The following is a 20,164-nucleotide window of genomic DNA, read 5'->3' as shown; positions in this document are numbered from 1 at the left end:
AAGCTTATGCCCAAATAAATTTGTTCGTCTCTAAGGTGCCACAAGTACTCCTCATTCTTTTTAGTAAGAAGAGCATTAATCAATCTTCAAGAAACCAAAAGGCAAAATAGTTATCACGGATTGTGTTCTACAACTTGAAAAGCATGATAAACTGAGACACAATGTACATGGTTCCTTTGTTTTCAAGCAGGCTGTATATTTTGTTTTTTGGAAGTCCACAGCTATGGAAAACAAAGGATTCACATACAGATTAGTGAAATAAATAGGATTACATAAGAATAACAAATATGAGAATTACACTGTTCAACATATATTAGATTATCACACAATTATGAGAATGAAGCTGCTCAGTCTTTTGATTTTGAGTGTTGGTATATTATTGGGAAAGCAGCTGTATCTGACCAATGGCAGTTGTTTGACAAGGATTTCAGTGTCTTAAGAACTGTTTGCAGCTCATTGTTTGACCAAATTACCAATGAAAAAGGATAAAAAAAAAGACAAATATTTTTGGGGAGGAACTTAATATCAGCTTTGTTCTACCACATGCAAAAAAAGAAAGAAAATATTGGTAAGTATTTCTACGTTGCCAGCACATAAACATCTGTTAAGAAATCTAATGCTGTAAACTTGTCACTTCTCAGTATGGTGCTGAGGTTACACTGGTGCACTCAAGAGTGGACTATCACTTCTATACTAAAAGAGGAGCATATTCTTGTGTGTCAACCAGAAGTTATAATTCCATATACCTTATTGTCATAAAAGCCGCACACTTCTTTCAACAAGAGATGACACTCCTAACAACATTTTAATGACTTATAGCTTTTATACAAACTTCTCATTATACCCAGGGCTCCAACAACAAGAGACACTGAGGGAGTCAGTGCTGATACACTTAATTACAAGAGCCCAGTCTAATCAAATTTTCTATATTCTGAGGGGATATTGATAAAACAATTTAATTAGAGGCCAAAGTGACAAAATTTGAGAACTCATTTGCAGAGTCTGATGTTGTCTCCTGAATCTGAAATTATGTTTTCTTAAATGTGCGGTTTCTCTGGCCTTCTACATTATGAACGCAACTTAGAGTATACCAAGTCAATACACTGCTACTTAAACAACGAGGAGTCCGGTGACACCTTAAAGACTAACTGATTTATTTGGGCATAAGCTTTCGTGGGTAAAAAAACCCACTTCTTCAGATAAGAAGTGGGGTTTTCTACCCACAAAAGCTTATGCCCAGAAGTGGGGTTTTTTTACCCATGAAAGCTTATGCCCAAATAAATCTGTTAGTCTTTAAGGTGCCATCAGACTCCTCGTTGTTTTTGTGGATACAGACTAACACGGCTACCCCTCTGATACTTGACACTGCTGCTTAGATTCTGCTATTAGGGAGGACTTGAATCGCACCAATGGAAGTGGGAGATTCTCCACTAATCCTAATGCAAAGCCTATTTCTGACCATTTAAATGTGAATGAATTCAGCAAATAGCTGTGACACATATTTATTTCAAGAGAGTTTAAATTAGAAGGAACAGGTGAGTTCAGTTGTGGTTGGGAAAGTCAGAGTTCCCACAGGGGGGAAAAAAAACAAAACAAAACAAAAACAACCCCACAACCAAGGTTTCTTGAGCTAAAGGACTTCAGCAACACCAAGACTATATTTACCCTTCTACTCTTGCTTTTTGTGCATGTTAATTTGATATTCTGTAGAAAACAAAACAAATTATTGAAGTTAGGGGTCCTTGTCTACAGTTGCATTTCCAGAATGTTCTGATAAATACATGTGGCCTAAACTTCTTGGCAACATCAAGCAAATTACACATATTCCATTTTATTAAATATCTCATAGTGAAAACTCATTTGATAATGAATTTTCAACACCAAAATTAGACAAACAAGACTTGAACACATACTAGTGTCTTCACAGTATTGGTTATTCAACCGCCCCGGCAGTGCACAAGGAGAAAAAAAAATAGCAAGACACTTTGCAATATGGACATGGAAATTATAACACAACCTACCAGTATATTAAAATGAAAAACTCAAGAGACATTTTCATTAATTAATATATTTTCTGCATTATAGTTAACATACGTACTTTCTTTGTGTCACCCTTATTTTTGTTAAGTATTGATATTTTGTTATATTCAGACATGAGTACATTTTTCAAACAGTCCTTTGTAATAAATATCATAAAATAATAGAGATTCACATAATAAATATTCTTTACAATAAAAAAAGTTTTAAACAGACTTTTGTCTTAAAAATAGTCGGGATTCAACTTTGTGTTTTATACATAAAATATACAAAAAAAGACCACAATTTGTGGCTAAGGCAATAAAACATGGAATAGATTAAAGTTATGAAGCACAAGGCAGAGCTAAATTCACTAACCAAGGGAATAAGAGAAGTGTTAAAGATCCAGGAACATTTAGGTAACTTAATTCAATGACACCTGAAGATTATTCAGATATGCAAACACCGCCAACTTTAACATCAGTATCAACAGGATCTCAATGATGACAGAAACATGGGGAAAGGGGTGGAGTGGGTGATGTCCTTCACAGATTTGAAAGCAAGAGAAACAGATGAACGAATTGCAGTCATAATGTCTCCAATGTGAAGATCTATATAGTGAAGCAAAAACCAAAACTACATTTAAAAGAAAGAAAGAAAAAAAATGTACCAGCCAGGCAAGTCTCTAGACTGAGACAATTCCAAGAAGGGTTGGGGAACAGAGGGAAAAGCAGGTTCTTTGCACTATGGAGTAAAAGCCAGCCTTATATTTTCTACGGTTCCAACCCCCTCAAGATTAATCCAGCTTGCTCATGAAATAAGGTAGAATTATTTCTTGGAACCAAAAAGAGAGACAGTTGCAGAGAACAAAAGGACACATTGGGGAAGTTGTTTGCAGAGCAAGAGGCTGCAGAAAAGCCCATTAGCCCTCACTGTCTCTTTCATGTGTGGATTACTTACAAACCTAAGAGGCCCTGTCAAGCTGAGGTGCCAAATGCAGGCACACAGTCCATGCTTACCAAAGACTGAAATAAACATGACCGAGTAAAATACTCGACACCTATCTGAGTTGAGAGAGGGGATATGGAGGGTGCAAAGGAAAAAACTTGGGTACGTAAAGTGGAGAAGGCAGGGAATGAGGGCGGGGGTAAACCCCACACAAACAGAAAATTAGCCACAACCTGAAAGCAAGTGTTTGAAGAAGTGAAATCTCCCTCCAAAATTATGAGGGCTTCCCCTGACTCCGAGACGGGCAGCTCTCCAGTTTACAATAGACAGTGTTGGAGTTCTTACATCGGCAACCAGGACGATTGATCCGGTCATAACACCCTCGACACAGCTTCAGGCATCCCTTAGCAGGAGGATAGCAGAGCAAGCAAGGCAAAAACAAGGACATTGCTCCCATGCACAGGTACCTAGAACAGCAATGTGCCTGGGAACAAGAGCAGGGATTATCCGCATATGAGTCCCCTTCATCATCATTGGAACAGTGGTAGAAGATCCCTTTGATCAGGCACATGCAGGTACTGTACTCCACCATGCTCTCTGCAGAGCACAAGCACTTCCTGTTGCAGGCCAAACAAGAAGGTAAGGCCCTCGGGTCTGTGCACTCGCCACATTTGCACTTCCCACACTGTTCACAGATAAACTTGTGCTGCGTCAAGTCCTCTTTCAAGGGACCCTTCAGATCATCTACCATCAAAGATGACTGCTTGGGCTGCGTCCGGATTGTCCTTTCAGATCTGTGGCTTGAACCTGGCCTAGACAGGGGCGATCTTCCCAACAACCCCTGCTCTGAAGAAGCACTGCTGTTGCTTCCAGAACTAGCCGCACTTCCAGTGCTAGTCGATCTGCTCAACACAGGAGCCCTTACGTTATGTTGGTGTGCCACGGGTCCCAAGTGGCTGGGTCTGTGCTCATAATTATTATTCACATTAATTGGTATGATTTCATGAGTCCTTTCGTGCTTTTCTTGTCTTGGTGCTGTTCGTGGACCAGACTTTTTCACCACAGATGGGCCTTCAGTATACTCATTGCTGCCCCTTATGGCCTTGATCTGGTCCAATGACAAGATAGAGGTCGGCTGAATTTCTCTTTCATAGTCCAACCTTTGCCTGCTGTCCAAGGAAGGCTGCTGGATCACAACTAATGAACCGCCACTGCCATGTTGACTTTGGGGCTCCATCTGTAGGGATCTCTACTTCTGGCATTCAGTGGGAACCTGGCATGCATCTGAAATCCTAAGGAAAAAAAAATAAAAAAAAGAGAGAGAGATCAAAGGTGAAAGAGGAATAAGTCACAGGAAGCTTTTAAAAATAAAAATGTCATGGCAAGCCACAATTTGCCCTAACCACTTGGTAATGATCTCCTTCAGCAGTGGATTACAAAGATGCCAAAGGCCAGTTGGAGGGCGGTGGGAAGAGGGTGAGGACTCTGGGTCTGGCATTACAGACGAGGAATGTAAGAGGAGACTCTGTGCCATTTAAAATCAGAGCTTTTTCCATTAAAAACAAATAAAGGAAGTATTAACCTGTATGTTTAGTTGGCAAGGCATGGGAAATAAATGCCTCTCTCGTGTTACTTGAGCAGATCAGCAACAGCAATACTGAGTACTCCAAAACAAGTTAGATACCTGAATGACCAGTATCCGATTCATATTCTGCATAATGAAATTTGCACAAACTCTTGCTTTTGTCAGTCTGTGAATGCTGTATCATAAATGTACTCCAGTACCTACCCTTGTTTTAAGCTTATGATCTATCTTTAAAAAGAAACATGCATCCATTAAGAAATTCCAAAGTAAATCCTACAAAAAAAAAAAAAAAAAAAATCTAAAACTGAAGGATACTTTCCAGTAGAAAGCTCACAGGTTCCAAATAATGTAACAAACTCGTTATTAAAGTAAGACACCAGATGTAAATAACAGCGTGTTATACAACAGCTCTCTTAAGTGTTTTGAGACTACAGGGCAGGGTGTGTGGGCAGATGAGGTAGTAAAATAAAACTGGAACACAGTTTTCAGACATTTCTGACTTCTCATGTACCTTTTCTCATGAAAAAAAATAATTAAAAAATACATCTCCGTTTTCACAAGCTACTCTAGGGAAAAAATTTTTGATTAATAAGCTCTTCAAACTAATTTTGGAAGATAGATAAAAATAAAATAAATGTAATTTGAGCTATTTATTCATTTTTACATCTTCTTGTCTCAAATTACTGACACAGATTATTGCAATGTTGATTTGGAAAATTCTGCAGAGGGGCAATTCTGTACCTATATAAAATGTAATGGGGGAGGGGGGAAGGAGTCAAGGAGGGCAGATTATTTATACATCATTGTAGTGATCACAAAGCGCCGTGGGAAAACAAACATTTGCTTTCCTGCACCTACAGCTAACGGAAGATTTACTTCCCCCAGCCTGCACCTACAGCTAACGGAAGATTTACTTCCCCCGGCCTCACAAAATAGTAAAATTACATACAATCATGTTTTTCCTTTTTCAGACTGGAATACATGCCAAATCAACTTATCCAATAACCCTGGGAAAAGTACGTTTCTCTTGCATATCCAGAGCATATTTGACACGGAGATATTTCCAGTCCAAGAAAGAAAAAGGAGGGAGAGGATGAATACACAGGGGAGGAGAAGAGCAAAAGTACACTGAAATCCTGTTAAGAGATATTGCTTCAATAGACGGTTGTAGAATTTGGAAAAAAAAAAAAAAAAAAACCTAATAACTACTTATCTCAAATTTACACTGGGGCATAGAAAGCATTAAACAAACCAGAGGCCAAAGGTCTCCTTTTATACTTAAATATCACCTGTGAAGGACCTAGGGTTTTAAGATTACAAAACCCCACCCCTATTCAGTCAGTCTTTATTCATCCCACATAACAAGGCTCTCCTTTTCATAAGTCTTAATATGAGCACACAAAATGCTAGGGATGAATGAACACAGAAAGGGAAAGACATACAGCTGCAGAGACCAGAAGTGGGACTTTAGGGGAAGAAGGATTATAGTATTTCTAAAAGAGCACGACAAGTGCCATCTCTGAAAAAAATGCAATATTAATAAAACATGCAGACTGATGATACAAATTAAAAAAAGACAGACAAAAAAAGCCAGCTGCACACCACATAATAGTTTCTGATGGAAAGAACCAAATACCCCCACTGCAAATAAGATCTAAAAATTACTTTTTCCAAGAGGTAAAGCAAACAAAAGTGTAAGATACCATTTTTTGTGCCCAAGCTCAGAACCATTGCAGATTTTAGCACAATGTACAGTATGTCAGCATTTCTTCCAAACCAGTTCTCCAGGGTTCCCCCGACTGCCCCACTTTTTTTCTCCCAGATCAGCTTCAAAAAGGCAGCATCCCCGTCCGAATAAATTCTACAACAATCTGCATGCTGCGTTTTAACTTGCTCGTTTGCTACACAGAAAGGTGTGGGGGGGGGGAAGGAAGCAAAGTATCGCCACACTTCAAGTTACGGTGGTGGAGCTGCGCCCTCTGCAATCTGAGCTGAGTGAAGCGATGAATAAATAGTTGACGGAGAGGAAGGAAGAGGAAAAAGTTATGAATGAAAACAAGGGCTTTTCCCCCCCTTTTGCAGGAGGAGGGGAAGAGACTGAGGTTACCATTACCTCAGGAGGGCGGACTTTCCAATACTTAAAGCTGTAGCGTCCTCCCTCCCTCGCGCTCCCCCTCCCTGTGCCTTTCAAGCACAGCACTGAAAGGTTTGGGTGTGCTACTATGTGCACAGGGGATTTTTTTTTTCCTGTGGGCTTTCTAAGGGACGGGGAAAGGAGGGGGAGGGGAACGTTTCTCTCCTCTTCTCCCATCATTTTAGCCTCTCCACCTCTACAGCCCTGCCAAACCTGACCCAGAATTAGAGGAAAGCGCTCTCCTTTTGGATTAATGAATGCAGGTTTTAGAAATCTCTGCTAGGATGGAGGATTTTGTTAGGTGTTTCAATGAAGCATTTAAGGTCTCACTTTAAACATTACCCCCTCTTCTCTCCCTCTCCCCCATTCAGGACTGTCAGGCTGTGACACTGAAAGGACCCCTTTTCCCTCCGTACACCCCGCGTTTAGCCTCTAGTCCTTGGGAGAATGTCCTTTTAACCACGGATCAACATCAAAACCGACCTCCGGTGTAGTTCCTTCACAACGGCTTCCCACCACTCTTCTCCCGGAATCATTACGGGCTAATTGGGGCACAAGGTTTTCACTCTCCCCCCAGAGCCATTAGCAATGCGCAGCCCAGGTTTGCCCTGATTCCTAAGCCATTGATTCTAGCCGTCCCGCCCCTTTGCGCACTCAAGCCTGTTCCCTGGCCAGAGCAAGTTCAGAGCCCTGGGATTAAAACATAACCCTAAACGTCAGTTTAAAAAAAAAAAGAAAAGAAAAAGGAACAGACACACACGAGCCTAAGTTGGACCTCAGCACCAGCACATGGCTGGGAGCAGCCTGATCTCCCCTTCTCCTGGCCCACAAGATTAAGGGGGGGGGGGGGGAGTGCAACGGCACCTGCTAACTCCTCCAACTCGACACGTGCAAAAGGCGGCGGCTGCAGGCAGAATCCATAGTTTTAACCCAGCTCAGTAAGAATGTGAACGTAATTAAGGATTTACTTATTTCCAAGAAGTCACCAATAGCAAATCCATTTAAAACCACCATACTTAAGATCCATAGGGCAGCGCAACTGTTAAGCATTAAATGTTGGAGAAGGGTGGGTTTCGTTTTCCCCTCAGAGGAGACTGTGGCCCCCCACTCTTTTTTTCCCCCAGCCCTCTTTTGGTTGGAGAGGATAATTCTTCCGTATTTCTCTTCTCTCCAAAGCACACAGAGATCACCAGATCCTATTCACCGAGCGGAGGGAAATCCACTTCTACCCCCCACCTCCCCGCTCAAAGAAACAAACATTCAATGGTTGCGTTACCCTAACTCACTTGTTCATTGAGTGGGCACAATTCTCTTGAGAGAAGTAAATCACTCGGTGGTGGGATTCCGAAGGAAGCAATTTCTCTGGCTGCAAGTCTGTCTCTCTCTCTCTCTCCTGTTATAGGTGACGACAATCAAGCCCTTGCTGCAAATACTTCACCTCAAACTAGTGGAAGATAAAAATCTCAAGATGCAGGCACAATTGCTGTCTGCAGACGCCGAGGAGCAGAAGCAGCAACAGAGTCACTTACAGTAGCAGCAACGTTGAGGTCTCCAACAAGATACCGCAGAGCAAGGAATACAGGATTCCTCTTTTCTTCCTTCGACTTTTATTTCCCTTCTCTGACTGGGATAGTCAAAGGAGCCTTCCACACTGAACTTGCGTGGTGCACAACGTCCCAAACCCAGCTCTGCTTCACCACATGGTCCTGCTGCAAGGTTTCCGACCTCCGTGCAGCCAAAGTGCAACGAGACTGCCTAGAACAAAAAAAGAACTTTTTAAAGAAAAGATAATAATGAAGAGACATTTATTTTCAAGCCACATCTACAATAACTGGAGCTACTTCCAACCAAGCGAGAGGCAGAAAGCAATGGCTCTGTCTCAGAGCTCTCTGCAAACTGCCATGTGCTTGCTGTTGCTGTTGCAGACTGATTGACAGGCTTGGAGCACAGTCAGCATGTCAGTCAGAAAACTAAAATATAATGCAACTCTAGACACAAAGTTCTTGCATGAAGTGCTTTTAAAACTCCCTGGCATTTTAAGTGGAGCAAACAACGTTCCAGCACGCAAGAAAGAAATCTCTGCATTAAGCAAGACCGACAATTCAAGGATGGTACAATTACTTAACTGGAAGTTGTATAATTGCCAGGAAATTGTAACTGGCTTTACCTATTTACTAGAGAATTCAAGAGAATGCTTGCCTATAATTCAGAATAGTACGTATATAAGCATTTCATGAAGTTGACTTGTTGCAGACTTAAACCGCAAAGAAGCAAATAAAAATGCATCACTATGCTCTCTATGAAAGTATTAGCAGTAAAACAGCATTTCATTTCATAATACAAATGTTATTTGCACCTGGCAAAGCAACCATTAAGCTTAGACCTTAAAACAAGAGTGTAAAGAGACCCCTTCAGTATAAAAACAAACATCAAGCACCTGATCTGTTCTTAAATGTCTTCAAAAAAGGAGAGGAAAGAACACTGCTTATGCTTACCTAATACAAAGATTTAAAACTGCTTCCCAAGGCACATTTGAAGTAACTGGAGCTAATTCCAACCCAACCAGTGTAGACAGCAGTTGCTCACTGTTGTCTGCTGCTATCACTTTGCAATCTGCTATGGCTTTACTGTTGCTGTTACAGAGTAATTCCAGCTCTGCACAGCAGCATTTCAGCGCTGAGCCCCCGCCTCCACTCTCAGTTACGCCTCCAATGATGTCAATGTGTCACTCAGAAAGCTTTCCTGAAATCCTGGAATGGAGTTTTCTACAACCGGGCAGCCATTTCTTCATTCAGTTGCACGTGCAAATTTCAAGGTTTATTTGCTATCCTATAAAATATGTTAACATTATGGAAAGTAATATAAGATTGACTCTCACAGACATACGTTTATTATCTATACCAATATCTCACCAACTTTAGTAAGTCTAGGTCATGATCTTGCAAACACTTACATGGTCCCATAGAACTAATTAGGACCATTCATTCTTGAAAGTTAAGCATGTCTTTAAGGTCACTGCCCTGTAATACTGTCAAAAACACACTAGCTTAGGCACAAAACCTACTCACCCTTCTTCCCCTCCCCCCACCCCCAATAATATCCTCATAAAAAATTACCACATACAAATCTGTCCACTTCTCCCCCAATCATCTCTCCTCTTCTTCCTGAGATGGGCCACAAGGCTACTAACCGCTCTACATTCAAAGAAGACGCATTTGTACTGTGACATCAACAAGAATCTAGATATCTGATAATGACAAGGTTGAGGGGTAACTGTGAACAATTTACATAGTTTAGAACAACCACCAACCAAAGAAATCCTATGTTATCAAACACTGTATTCTCAAGATGGGACCAATCCCCACTCTAATCACTTGTGTGTTTTACATCTTTGCCGTACCATTCTTTCATGGCTGTCCTATCTTTTTAGGGCCTAGTCGTGCAAGCTGTTCCTTGTGGGCAGACTTCTATAAGGGTAGTTAGCTTCTGGAATAGGCTTCCAAGGGAGATTGTAACTTCACTGCTATTATTGAGCCAGCAGAGAGAGTGCAAAATACTGGGTTTTCATAAGTCCCACAAAAATAATCGCTATTAATTTGTTTCAGTTTCTGGGCTGCGTATGAACTAAAGCAAAACAGAGAGAACACAAAGGGATTTCTCCAACATACTATCAACATCTTTAAAGTACATCAAATATTGAGCTTAAAATTCTTGTGCTCATTAACATATTTCTCCTGATCATTCCCTTCAGCCTTTATCAAAATAGTCTCCTGCCCCTAGATGGCAAAAAAGTATGACACACCTGGACATGAAAAAGATCTAGAGAAAAAATATACACTTCCTCCTAGATCTCATCTGATAGAAGATTATTTCTGGTAGGCTTGAGTCCCACTATGTTCTCCTGACAGGTTAGAGTGCTGTTGAGCCTGTCCGAGTATGAGTGGTTTTTATGTGTGTTTTGACAAAAGAATCTTTTAAATAGGACCAAGAGATAGGGGATATCTATCTATCATCCGGCTGTCTACCTAAGGTACTTATAGGGCCCTCCCATCATAGTAGTATCTGAGCACTTGCAATCTTTAATGTGTTTATCCTCACAACAGCCCTGTGAAGTAGTGAAGGACTATTATCCCCATTTTATAGCTGAGGCACAGAGAGCCTAATCCCAGAACGCACACAGCCCAGCAGCGAAGCAAAGGACCATGGGATATCCACCCAGAATGCTGCATGCTCATCTGGCACAAAGCCCCGTCATGTGTATGCAATTATATGGATTGAAAAAGCTCTCTATGTGTATGCTATCACTGCAGTTTATGTACTACCAGCCAGTGTACTACAACTGAGTGCATAGTAAATTCCATGTAATTAAGGCCTGTATAACTTTCCCAAGGTCACACAGGGTATCTGTGGCAGACCAGAGAATTCAATCTGGTGTCCTGAATTGCAGACTAGTACCTTATCTACTAGACTGTCTTTCCTGGTGTGAATTTCTTCAGGTAGGTTTTTAAAGGCCCAGTCCTCATGGAATTGTCCTGGTTTGGATAGGAGGGTTTTGCTCAAGGAAAAAAACATTCCATGCTTATTTTTCAATGTACCTACTAGCACTGAACCCCTCCTTTGCCCACATATGAAATGCTACCCATTTCCCCCCTTCAATGGACACTGTGCACTCATGCTGGTATCAAAATGCTAGTTTTAAAGCAACCGCACTGACCTAGCAAGCAGAAAACATGCTTGTGTTACAGCTGCATAGGTACAGCCTCAGATTTCTAAGGCATTTTACATGAAAGGGGTTTCATTTGACACATTCAGAAGTTGTTCTGAAAGCGTGGTTAGAAAAGAATCTTATGATCCAATTAATACAGGGAAGGTTCCATCTCTATTGACCAACATAGGCTCAACAGAGAAATGAAAAGGGAGAAGTAATGGAGTTTTGACTTTGATGTGGTCAGGATTTTACCCCAGGACTTCAAATCTCATCTCTTCCACTGACATGTTAATTCTGTGTGCTTCACACAGCCCTCCTTATTGAGCAAGACATCAGAAGTCAGGAAAGTATCATTCCTCCTATTTATAGGTGAGTTAATGGAGGATCTGATTGGTTCCACAACTGAGCCGGCTAGGAAACTTAATTTCACTTCTGCAAAAAAATTTGAGGTTTTGGAAAAATTTTAATCCCAAATTGGAAGTGAAATTCCACAATATTTCATTTTGGAACCACCAAAACATTCCCACTGAGGGAATGTTTTAGTATTTCCAAAATGAAATATGCTCTCTGGTCTCCCAGCAGATGGGCTACAGAGAGGCTGGCGAGGTAGATAGGTAGATGGGGAGCAGGCAAGACATTAAGCAGATTTTCTTCGGAAACCTCCCTGGTTCTGTCAGAAGTTTCGTCAAAATTACCATGTTCCCACAGAACATTTTGATTTTGACACACCAGCATTTTCCAGCAGAAAAATGTTCCATCCGAAAATTTCTGACCAGGTCTGTTTCACAAGTCCCCTTCTGGCAGAACTGGAAACTGAGCTATGTTGTCTCAGAAAAATTAGGTCAAATTTGCATGCTTTAATATATTCTCCACAAAATAAGACTACTTTTGCATGCCCCATTTTACCACATACTGGGAGAAACTCAGATGAAGGCTGAGGTCTTTAATTTCATGATCTCACCCCATTTGTTCTACAGGATGAACTTGCCATTAAGACACTAAATTAGAACCCATGAAAACTGTATTCTATCCCTAACTCTGCCACATATTTCTAAAACAATTTCAAGAAAATCATTAAATGAAGTTTTCAAAGGCTATCACTAATTGTTATGGTCATTTGTTATTTCTGTAAGGCATGTTATCTTCAAATTATTAAAATATTGTGATTGTTTTCAAAAAGCTAACTTTAAACTAAAAGAACAAAGAAACAAATCACAATAGTAATTACCATTTTGACAATTTCTATTATACCATAATAAGGCATGATGAAATAGGACTATTATGCTTTTTAGTATTTTGCTACACATTTCTGAGGTCCCTGGTATACCTTTAATCTTAAAAAGCTGATCATTTCTCTACAATTATTTTTTTCACCTCTCTCAGGAAAATCATATGCTCCCAAAGAAGAAACTGATTAAAAACAGTTAAGGTTGCATAAAAGGAATATCCACCCCATATACACCCTTAAAAGCAAGGAAATATCAATTGAAGGTGTCTTCTTTTAACATACCCAAGCCACCATACATCATATTCACCACCTTCACTGATGCACTAAAAATATATTCCATGCAACTTCAACATATCCAGCAACACAATATACACACTACATTTCTTACTGTAACTCTACAATGCAAAACCTTAACTCTGACCTTATGGAACATCATCATCATACACTTCATTGGTGCATGGATATCCAACCAACATGTCTAATGAAGGTTAATGTTTCTGAGGCTGGAGTTAATGTGGTACTGTCAGTGACAAGTGATAAATACAAGCTCCTAATTCTGGAAGGTACCAAAATCTCAGTAACAAACAAAAGAGTGAAAAAGCCTTGTCATCATAAAAATAAATTTAATATTGCTAAGGGAAATGAGGAAATATGATCTCTCACCATTATTACCTCTGGTTCACTTCAAGCTGAAAAAAAATGTGTTATAAACAAAACACTGTTTAAATAAACTCGGAGTACTTTGCACTTAGAAACTGATCCTGGTCCTATTTAAGTCAATGAGAGTTTTGTTATTGACTTAAATGGGACCAGAATCATATCTTTTTATAGCACCTTTCATCTCACTAGCTCAAAAGTGGGCACTTGTGTTTAGAATTTTTGCCAAGCAGAATAGCTTTGGTTTATTACTAAAATAGTAAAAATCTTACACTGAGCAATATGGTGCTGGTACACTTTATAACTGCACATCGGCCTAATTGCTCCCTGGGTTCAATTTCACTACAGCAGGAGCGATCCAAGGACTGAACTGTGACTGACAATCACAGTTTGGTTCCTAGTTCCCCTTTTAGATTGGAGGTGGTAGACAGGAAGTAATCTGCACCAACTTTTTACTAGGCACAGGCATAGAATACCCTTTGCACAAGTTTAGCTATGCTAGTCAACATGTTGCAAAGGGTGGGGGTAAAGTCACGTTTCTATCCATTCCATCCCCCTACAGCCAGAGTCTCTTTTCACCCCGGGCTGTGAACTGCAATAATAGTAGCCCACAGAGGGGATTTAGAGGGGTGCACTATATCTTCCCAATGGCGCATAAGACAAGCCATGATCTTGCCATTATTAACTATGAGCAGTCAGGGCTTAAGTTTTACTGAACATCTGAAAGATGGCACTTCCATGTGTTAAGGCATGGTTCAGAAATGACTCAATGGGAAGAGTGCCACCTACTGAATCCGCAGCACTCCTTCCGACATAACAGCCTGGATTTTTTTTCATCCAAGTTCTAACCAGTCTAAGGTGGCATAGTTTGTGAAAAGTGGGGGGAAATCCCATTGCAACATGGCAGGCGAAACAGGTGAAAATCATCTTATGCATGAAAAATCTGCTTTTTTCCCCCCTTACTGAATCTTCTTCCCCAGTGATAGATATCTTGAGCCAATACTAACCTGAAGAAAATCAGCAGAGAGAAAGAGGAATGTTACAATAAAGTTAATAACAGGTCTGCACAACAGTAACAATATTTTCTTTATAGTTCCTATAACTACATAGTGCTTAAACATTCCCTTTTAAAAACAGCATTAGTCTTGATAATAGGATACACTATTAATATTTTACAATATTGGTATTTTTAAAAATTATTCTCAGGGAAGGAATTTAGCTTCTCTGTGCCAGTTTTCTTCCCTGTAAAATGGATAGAATACTTACTTACCTCTCATGATGTAATAATAAATTCCAATGTAAGTGTATGCTTTTGGGGAGTAATGAGGATTAATTGGAACCCTGATCCTATAAACGTGTGTGCACACGAGTAACTTTAACTTTGAACTCAGTGGGATTACTCATGTGTATATCTGTTTGCAGGATCAGGGCCAACATTTGTAAAATGCTTTGAGATCCTTAGGGGACAAGTGCAAGGATGCAAAGTATTATTATATGTATTATATGTTGGCTTAAGATTGTGGATTTTAAAAAAAGGATTAGCTACATATTGTTACAATATTATTAATTTATTACTAATAGCCACAGGAGGGAAACACATTTTCCTAATTAGAAAAATGAGAGATTGTGGCAGGCAGGGCTTGGCTAAAATTGATGGTGGAGGACGAGATGAAATAAAGCTATCATGCAGAGCTGAAGTAAAAAAATCATAAAACAAACACTGTGGGGGAGGGGAGGAAGCTGAGCATTAAAGTCATAGTGAAACATTTTAGTGCGAGTGAGGGAAAGTGAAGGATCAGGTGAGGTGGAGTTTCCAGTCACACTTTCCGGAGATTGATCTTTATTTGAGATCAAAAGGACAAGTGGCTGGGGATTTCTTCTGCTTCTGTGCAAAGAGCATTCTTGAAGCTCTATGAAGAAATGCAGCAGCATAAGCATACAACAACTTGCTGTCAGGGCACGGGTTGTGGGTACACACATGGGAAATTCTCAGTTGCAACGTAATCTTGACTTTTTTTTTCTCAAGAAGTTAGCATTGTTTTTCTTAGAAGCAGAACAGATAGGAAGACACAGGAGCACAGCATGCTTTCAAGAATGAAGAGCTGAAAGCAAAACTTGATGCAACCATGAAGTTTGGATCTGGAGTCAAACTTCCCCCAAGCACAGGGATGTTCAAGAGTTAGGGCTTTGGTTTAGGCCCAACCAAAATCAAAAGCCAACGGAAAATGATGCAAGGTTTCTGTTCAGTTCAAGATGCGGGACCTCGCTCCCCTTCACCCTCTCAAGCACTCAATGAACAGGAACCAGGGTATTCTCTGGGTGTTCACCCAAGCACACTCATTGGCTACAGGTGCTGAATTTTGTTTCAATTTGGCTACTTTAGATATTTGCAAATCACTGACTGTTCAATTTTCTGCAAAGGGGTTATGTTCTGAAAGAAACACAGAAGGCTAACTACTTGATAAATGGAGGTCAAATTAATAAGGCTGTGTCCCCTTCAAAAATCATAAGGTTTTATGCTTTCTTGTTGTCACAGGGGAGCCTAGAGTAGAACTACCGATGTCATAGGATAAATTGTGTTGAAGAAAAGATGTGTTTGTATGCTATGTTCCAGTGTGTAGGCCCTCCCACTGCAGTGACAATTCTGCACAAGTGGAACTGCCTGTGGTTTCTGTTCACTCTTCTAAGAGCACCGCAGGGAGAGTGTTCATTGCTCACTTGACGCACTGGCAAGAGCCACATTCACTTTTCCTCCTCAGAGTGGACTTTTCTTTTTCATCTAGTCAGGTTTATTTCTCACCAAAGTATATTGCCTAGTGTGTCTTCATGTTTAACTACTATACTACACGGCTTGCTTTACACTAGCTGCTGTACTAAACTGCTGGATGACATCTTCACTACTGTAAATTCAATCATTCTTTCTCCTTTACTAGTCATTAGCAAATAAATGTTAATGATTTCATTTCCCACTGCTATATTGCCTGCATATAATTGTGGAAAAATGAACAATTACTAAATATTTATTGTTCACGTTTGCTAATACAAATAACTACAGTATTTATCCATATTTATTGCACTGCTAAATTACCAGTGACGCTTCACTCACACCTTCCCTCTCAGCAAGGATTAAGCAAACTGGTGTTTATGGGGCTATATTCTGCCCTGACTCTGTGAAATCCCTAAAGCTATGAGAAGGTGGAAGGACAGACTTTGGCTCAAGATAACCTCCCCCAGTGGTCCTATGCTAACTCACTTCATTACAGGTAATTCTGAGATCTGAAAACACTATTTTCACTATTAAGGGCCCAAAAGCAAGCTATTCCGCTGGTTAGGAAAGATAGAAAATGTGGCAAAAGACCACCTTGGCTTAACCACGAGATCTTGCATGATCTAAAAAATAAAAAGGAGTCATATAAAAAATGGAAACTAGGACAGATTACAAAGGATGAATATAGGCAAACAACACAGGAATGCAGGGGCAAGATTAGAAAGGCAAAGGCACAAAATGAGCTCAAACTAGCTACGGGAATAAAGGGAAACAAGAAGACTTTTTATCAATACATTAGAAGCAAGAGGAAGACCAAAGACAGGGTAGGCCCACTGCTTAGTGAAGAGGGAGAAACAGTAACAGGAAACTTGGAAATGGCAGAGATGCTTAATGACTTCTTTGTTTTGGTCTTCACCGAGAAGTCTGAAGGAATGCCTAACATAGTGAATGCTAATGGGAAGGGGGTAGGTTTAGCAGATAAAATAAAAAAAGAACAAGTTAAAAATCACTTAGAAAAGTTAGATGCCTGCAAGTCACCAGGGCCTGATGAAATGCATCCTAGAATACTCAAGGAGCTAATAGAGGAGGTATCTGAGCCTCTAGCTATTATCTTTGGAAAATCATGGGAGACGGGAGAGATTCCAGAAGACTGGAAAAGGGCAAATATAGTGCCCATCTATAAAAAGGGAAATAAAAACAACCCAGGAAACTACAGACCAGTTAGTTTAACTTCTGTGCCAGGGAAGATAATGGAGCAAGTAATTAAGGAAATCATCTGCAAACACTTGGAAGGTGGTAAGGTGATAGGGAACAGCCAGCATGGATTTGTAAAGAACAAATCATGTCAAACCAATCTGATAGCTTTCTTCGATAGGATAACGAGTCTTGTGGATAAGGGAGAAGCTGTGGATGTGGTATACCTAGACTTTAGTAAGGCTTTTGATACGGTCTCGCATGATATTCTTATCGATAAACTAGGCAAATACAATTTAGATGGGGCTACTATAAGGTGGGTGCATAACTGGCTGGATAACCGTACTCAGAGAGTTGTTAATAATGGTTCCCAATCCTGCTGGAAAGGCATAACGAGTGGGGTTCCGCAGGGGTCTGTTTTGGGACCGGCTCTGTTCAATATCTTCATTAACGACTTAGATATTGGCATAGAAAGTACGCTTATTAAGTTTGCGGATGATACCAAACTGGGAGGGATTGCAACTGCTTTGGAGGACAGGGTCATAATTCAAAATGATCTGGACAAATTGGAGAAATGGTTAAACAGGATGAAGTTTAACAAAGACAAATGCAAAGTGCTCCACTTAGGAAGAAAAAATCAGTTTCACACACACAGAATGGGAAGAGACTGTCTAGGAAGGAGTACGGCAGAAAGGGATCTAGGGGTTATAGTGGACCACAAGCTAAATATGAGTCAACAGTGTGATGCTGTTGCAAAAAAAGCAAACATGATTCTGGGATGTATTAACAGGTGTGTTGTGAGCAAGACACGAGAAGTCATTCTTCCGCTCTACTCTGCTCTGGTTAGGCCTCAGCTGGAGTATTGTGTCCACTTCTGCGCACCGCATTTCAAGAAAGATGTGGAGAAATTGGAAAGGGTCCAGAGAAGAGCAACAAGAATGATTAAAGGTCTTGAGAACATGACCTATGAAGGAAGACTGAAAGAATTGGGTTTGTTTAGTTTGGAAAAGAGAAGACTGAGAGGGGACATGATAGCAGTTTTCAGGTATCTAAAAGGGTGTCATAAGGAGGAGGGAGAAAACTTGTTCACCTTAGCCTCTAAGGATAGAACAAGAAGCAATGGGCTTAAACTGCAGCAAGGGAGGTCTAGGTTGGACATTAGGAAAAAGTTCCTAACTGTCAGGGTGGTTAAACACTGGAATAAATTGCCTAGGGAGGTTGTGGAATCTCCATCTCTGGAGATATTTAAGAGTAGGTTAGATAAATGTCTATCAGGGATGGTCTAGACAGTATTTGGTCCTGCCATGCGGGCAGGGGACTGGACTCGATGACCTCTCGAGGTCCCTTCCAGTCCTAGAATCTATGAATCTATAAAAAGGCTGAATTGTTCCGTTCCCACTCATGCTCTTAATGGATGACTCTGATCAATGAGTCTGCAATGGTGTTCTGAAGCCCTGGTGATAAATCACTGAAATATCTATTTAATGATTTATGCCAACTCTTCATAGTTCCATAGGTTTGCTGACTCTTTGCAAAAGGATGGAGATTTTGCTCCTCCTTGGTGGTTTATATAATACATGGCCACTCAGTTGTCGAAAATCACCCTGACAAATTGGCCCTGAGAGTAGGTAGGAAGTGAAGACAGGCATAACGGATCCCTCTGAATTTGAGGACGTTGATGTGAAGTAACAACAGCCAAGGTGTCCACCTGCCTTGAGCTGTATGATCCTGGAGGTGAGTGCCCCAGCCTAACAGTGAGACATTCGTGGTGATAACATGCCGGGGAGGAGGCAGTGATAAGGGGATTCCCACACTGACTTTCTGAAGGTATTTCCACCAGCTGAAGGAATCGAGTGCCATCCCATGTACTGATATCCCTCTGCACAGTTTGCTTTCATTGAGTGTGTGAGCAGGCTTGAGCAATACTAGAAAGCACCACGAGTGCAGTCTTGCATGGGGGAGTTATGAAAGTACAGGCCACCACGTGTCCTGGGAGTCGGAGGCGAGCCTTTACTGTGATTTGTGGGCTTTGTTCAAGCATGGTGATTAGGCTGGTCACCATGGTAAACCTGTCTTCAGGTAGATATGAATCATAGAATATCAGGGTTGGAAGGGACCTCCAGAGGTCATCTAGTCCAACCTCCTGCTCAAAGCAGGACCAATCCCCAACTAAATTATCCCAGCCAGGGCTTTGTCAAGTCTGACCTTAAAAACCTCTAAGGAACGAGATTCCACCACCTCCCTAGGTAACCCATTCCAGTGCTTCACCACCCTCCTCGCGTAAAAGTTTTTCCTAATATCCAACCTAAACCACCCCCACTGCAACTTGAGACCATTACTCCTTGTTGTGTCATCTGGTACCACTGAGAACAGTCTAGATCCATCCTCTTTGGAATCCCCTTTCAGGTAGTTGAAAGCAGCTATCAAATCCCCCCTCATAGACTCATAGACTTTAAGGTCAGAAGGGACCAATATGGTCATCTAGTCTGACCTCCCGCATGATGCAGGCCACAAAAGCTGACCCACCCACAACAGAATCCTCCAGCCTGCGACCCCTGCCCTATGCTGCGGAGGAAGGCGAAAAACCTCCAGGGCCTCTGCCAATCTACCCTGGAGGAAAATTCCTTCCCGACCCCAAATATGGCGATCAGTAGAACCCCGAGCATACAGGCAAGATTCTACAGCCGGACCCTCATTTTACCCGCGATGGCACGTTAATGCCTAATTGACTAAAATCACGTTATCCCATCAAACCATTCCCTCCATAAACTTATCAAGCCTAATCTTGAAGCCAGAGAGGTCTTTCGCCCCCACCGTTTCCCTCGGAAGGCTGTTCCAAAATTTCACCCCTCTGATGGTTAGAAACCTTCGTCTAATTCCAAGCCTAAACTTCCCCACGGCCAGTTTATATCCATTCGTTCTCGTGT

The 20,164-nt window shown here is 41.0% G+C and overlaps 1 protein-coding gene across 1 annotated transcript; it reads right to left on the bottom strand.

Annotated features, from left to right (window-relative positions):
- Positions 1–3,238: 3,238 nt before the first annotated feature.
- SPRY1 (sprouty RTK signaling antagonist 1) lies at positions 3,239–4,201 on the bottom strand. Its single transcript, XM_065405463.1, has one exon. The coding sequence runs from the start codon at positions 4,199–4,201 to the stop codon at positions 3,239–3,241; it is 963 nt and encodes a 320-aa protein (XP_065261535.1).
- Between the last annotated feature and the right edge of the window lie 15,963 nt (positions 4,202–20,164).

This window comes from Emys orbicularis, chromosome 5 (assembly GCF_028017835.1).
Source record: "Emys orbicularis isolate rEmyOrb1 chromosome 5, rEmyOrb1.hap1, whole genome shotgun sequence".
NCBI lineage: Eukaryota > Metazoa > Chordata > Testudines > Emydidae > Emys > Emys orbicularis.
Note: the sequence above shows the minus strand (reverse complement) of the source record. Positions and strands in the feature narration are given on the sequence as shown.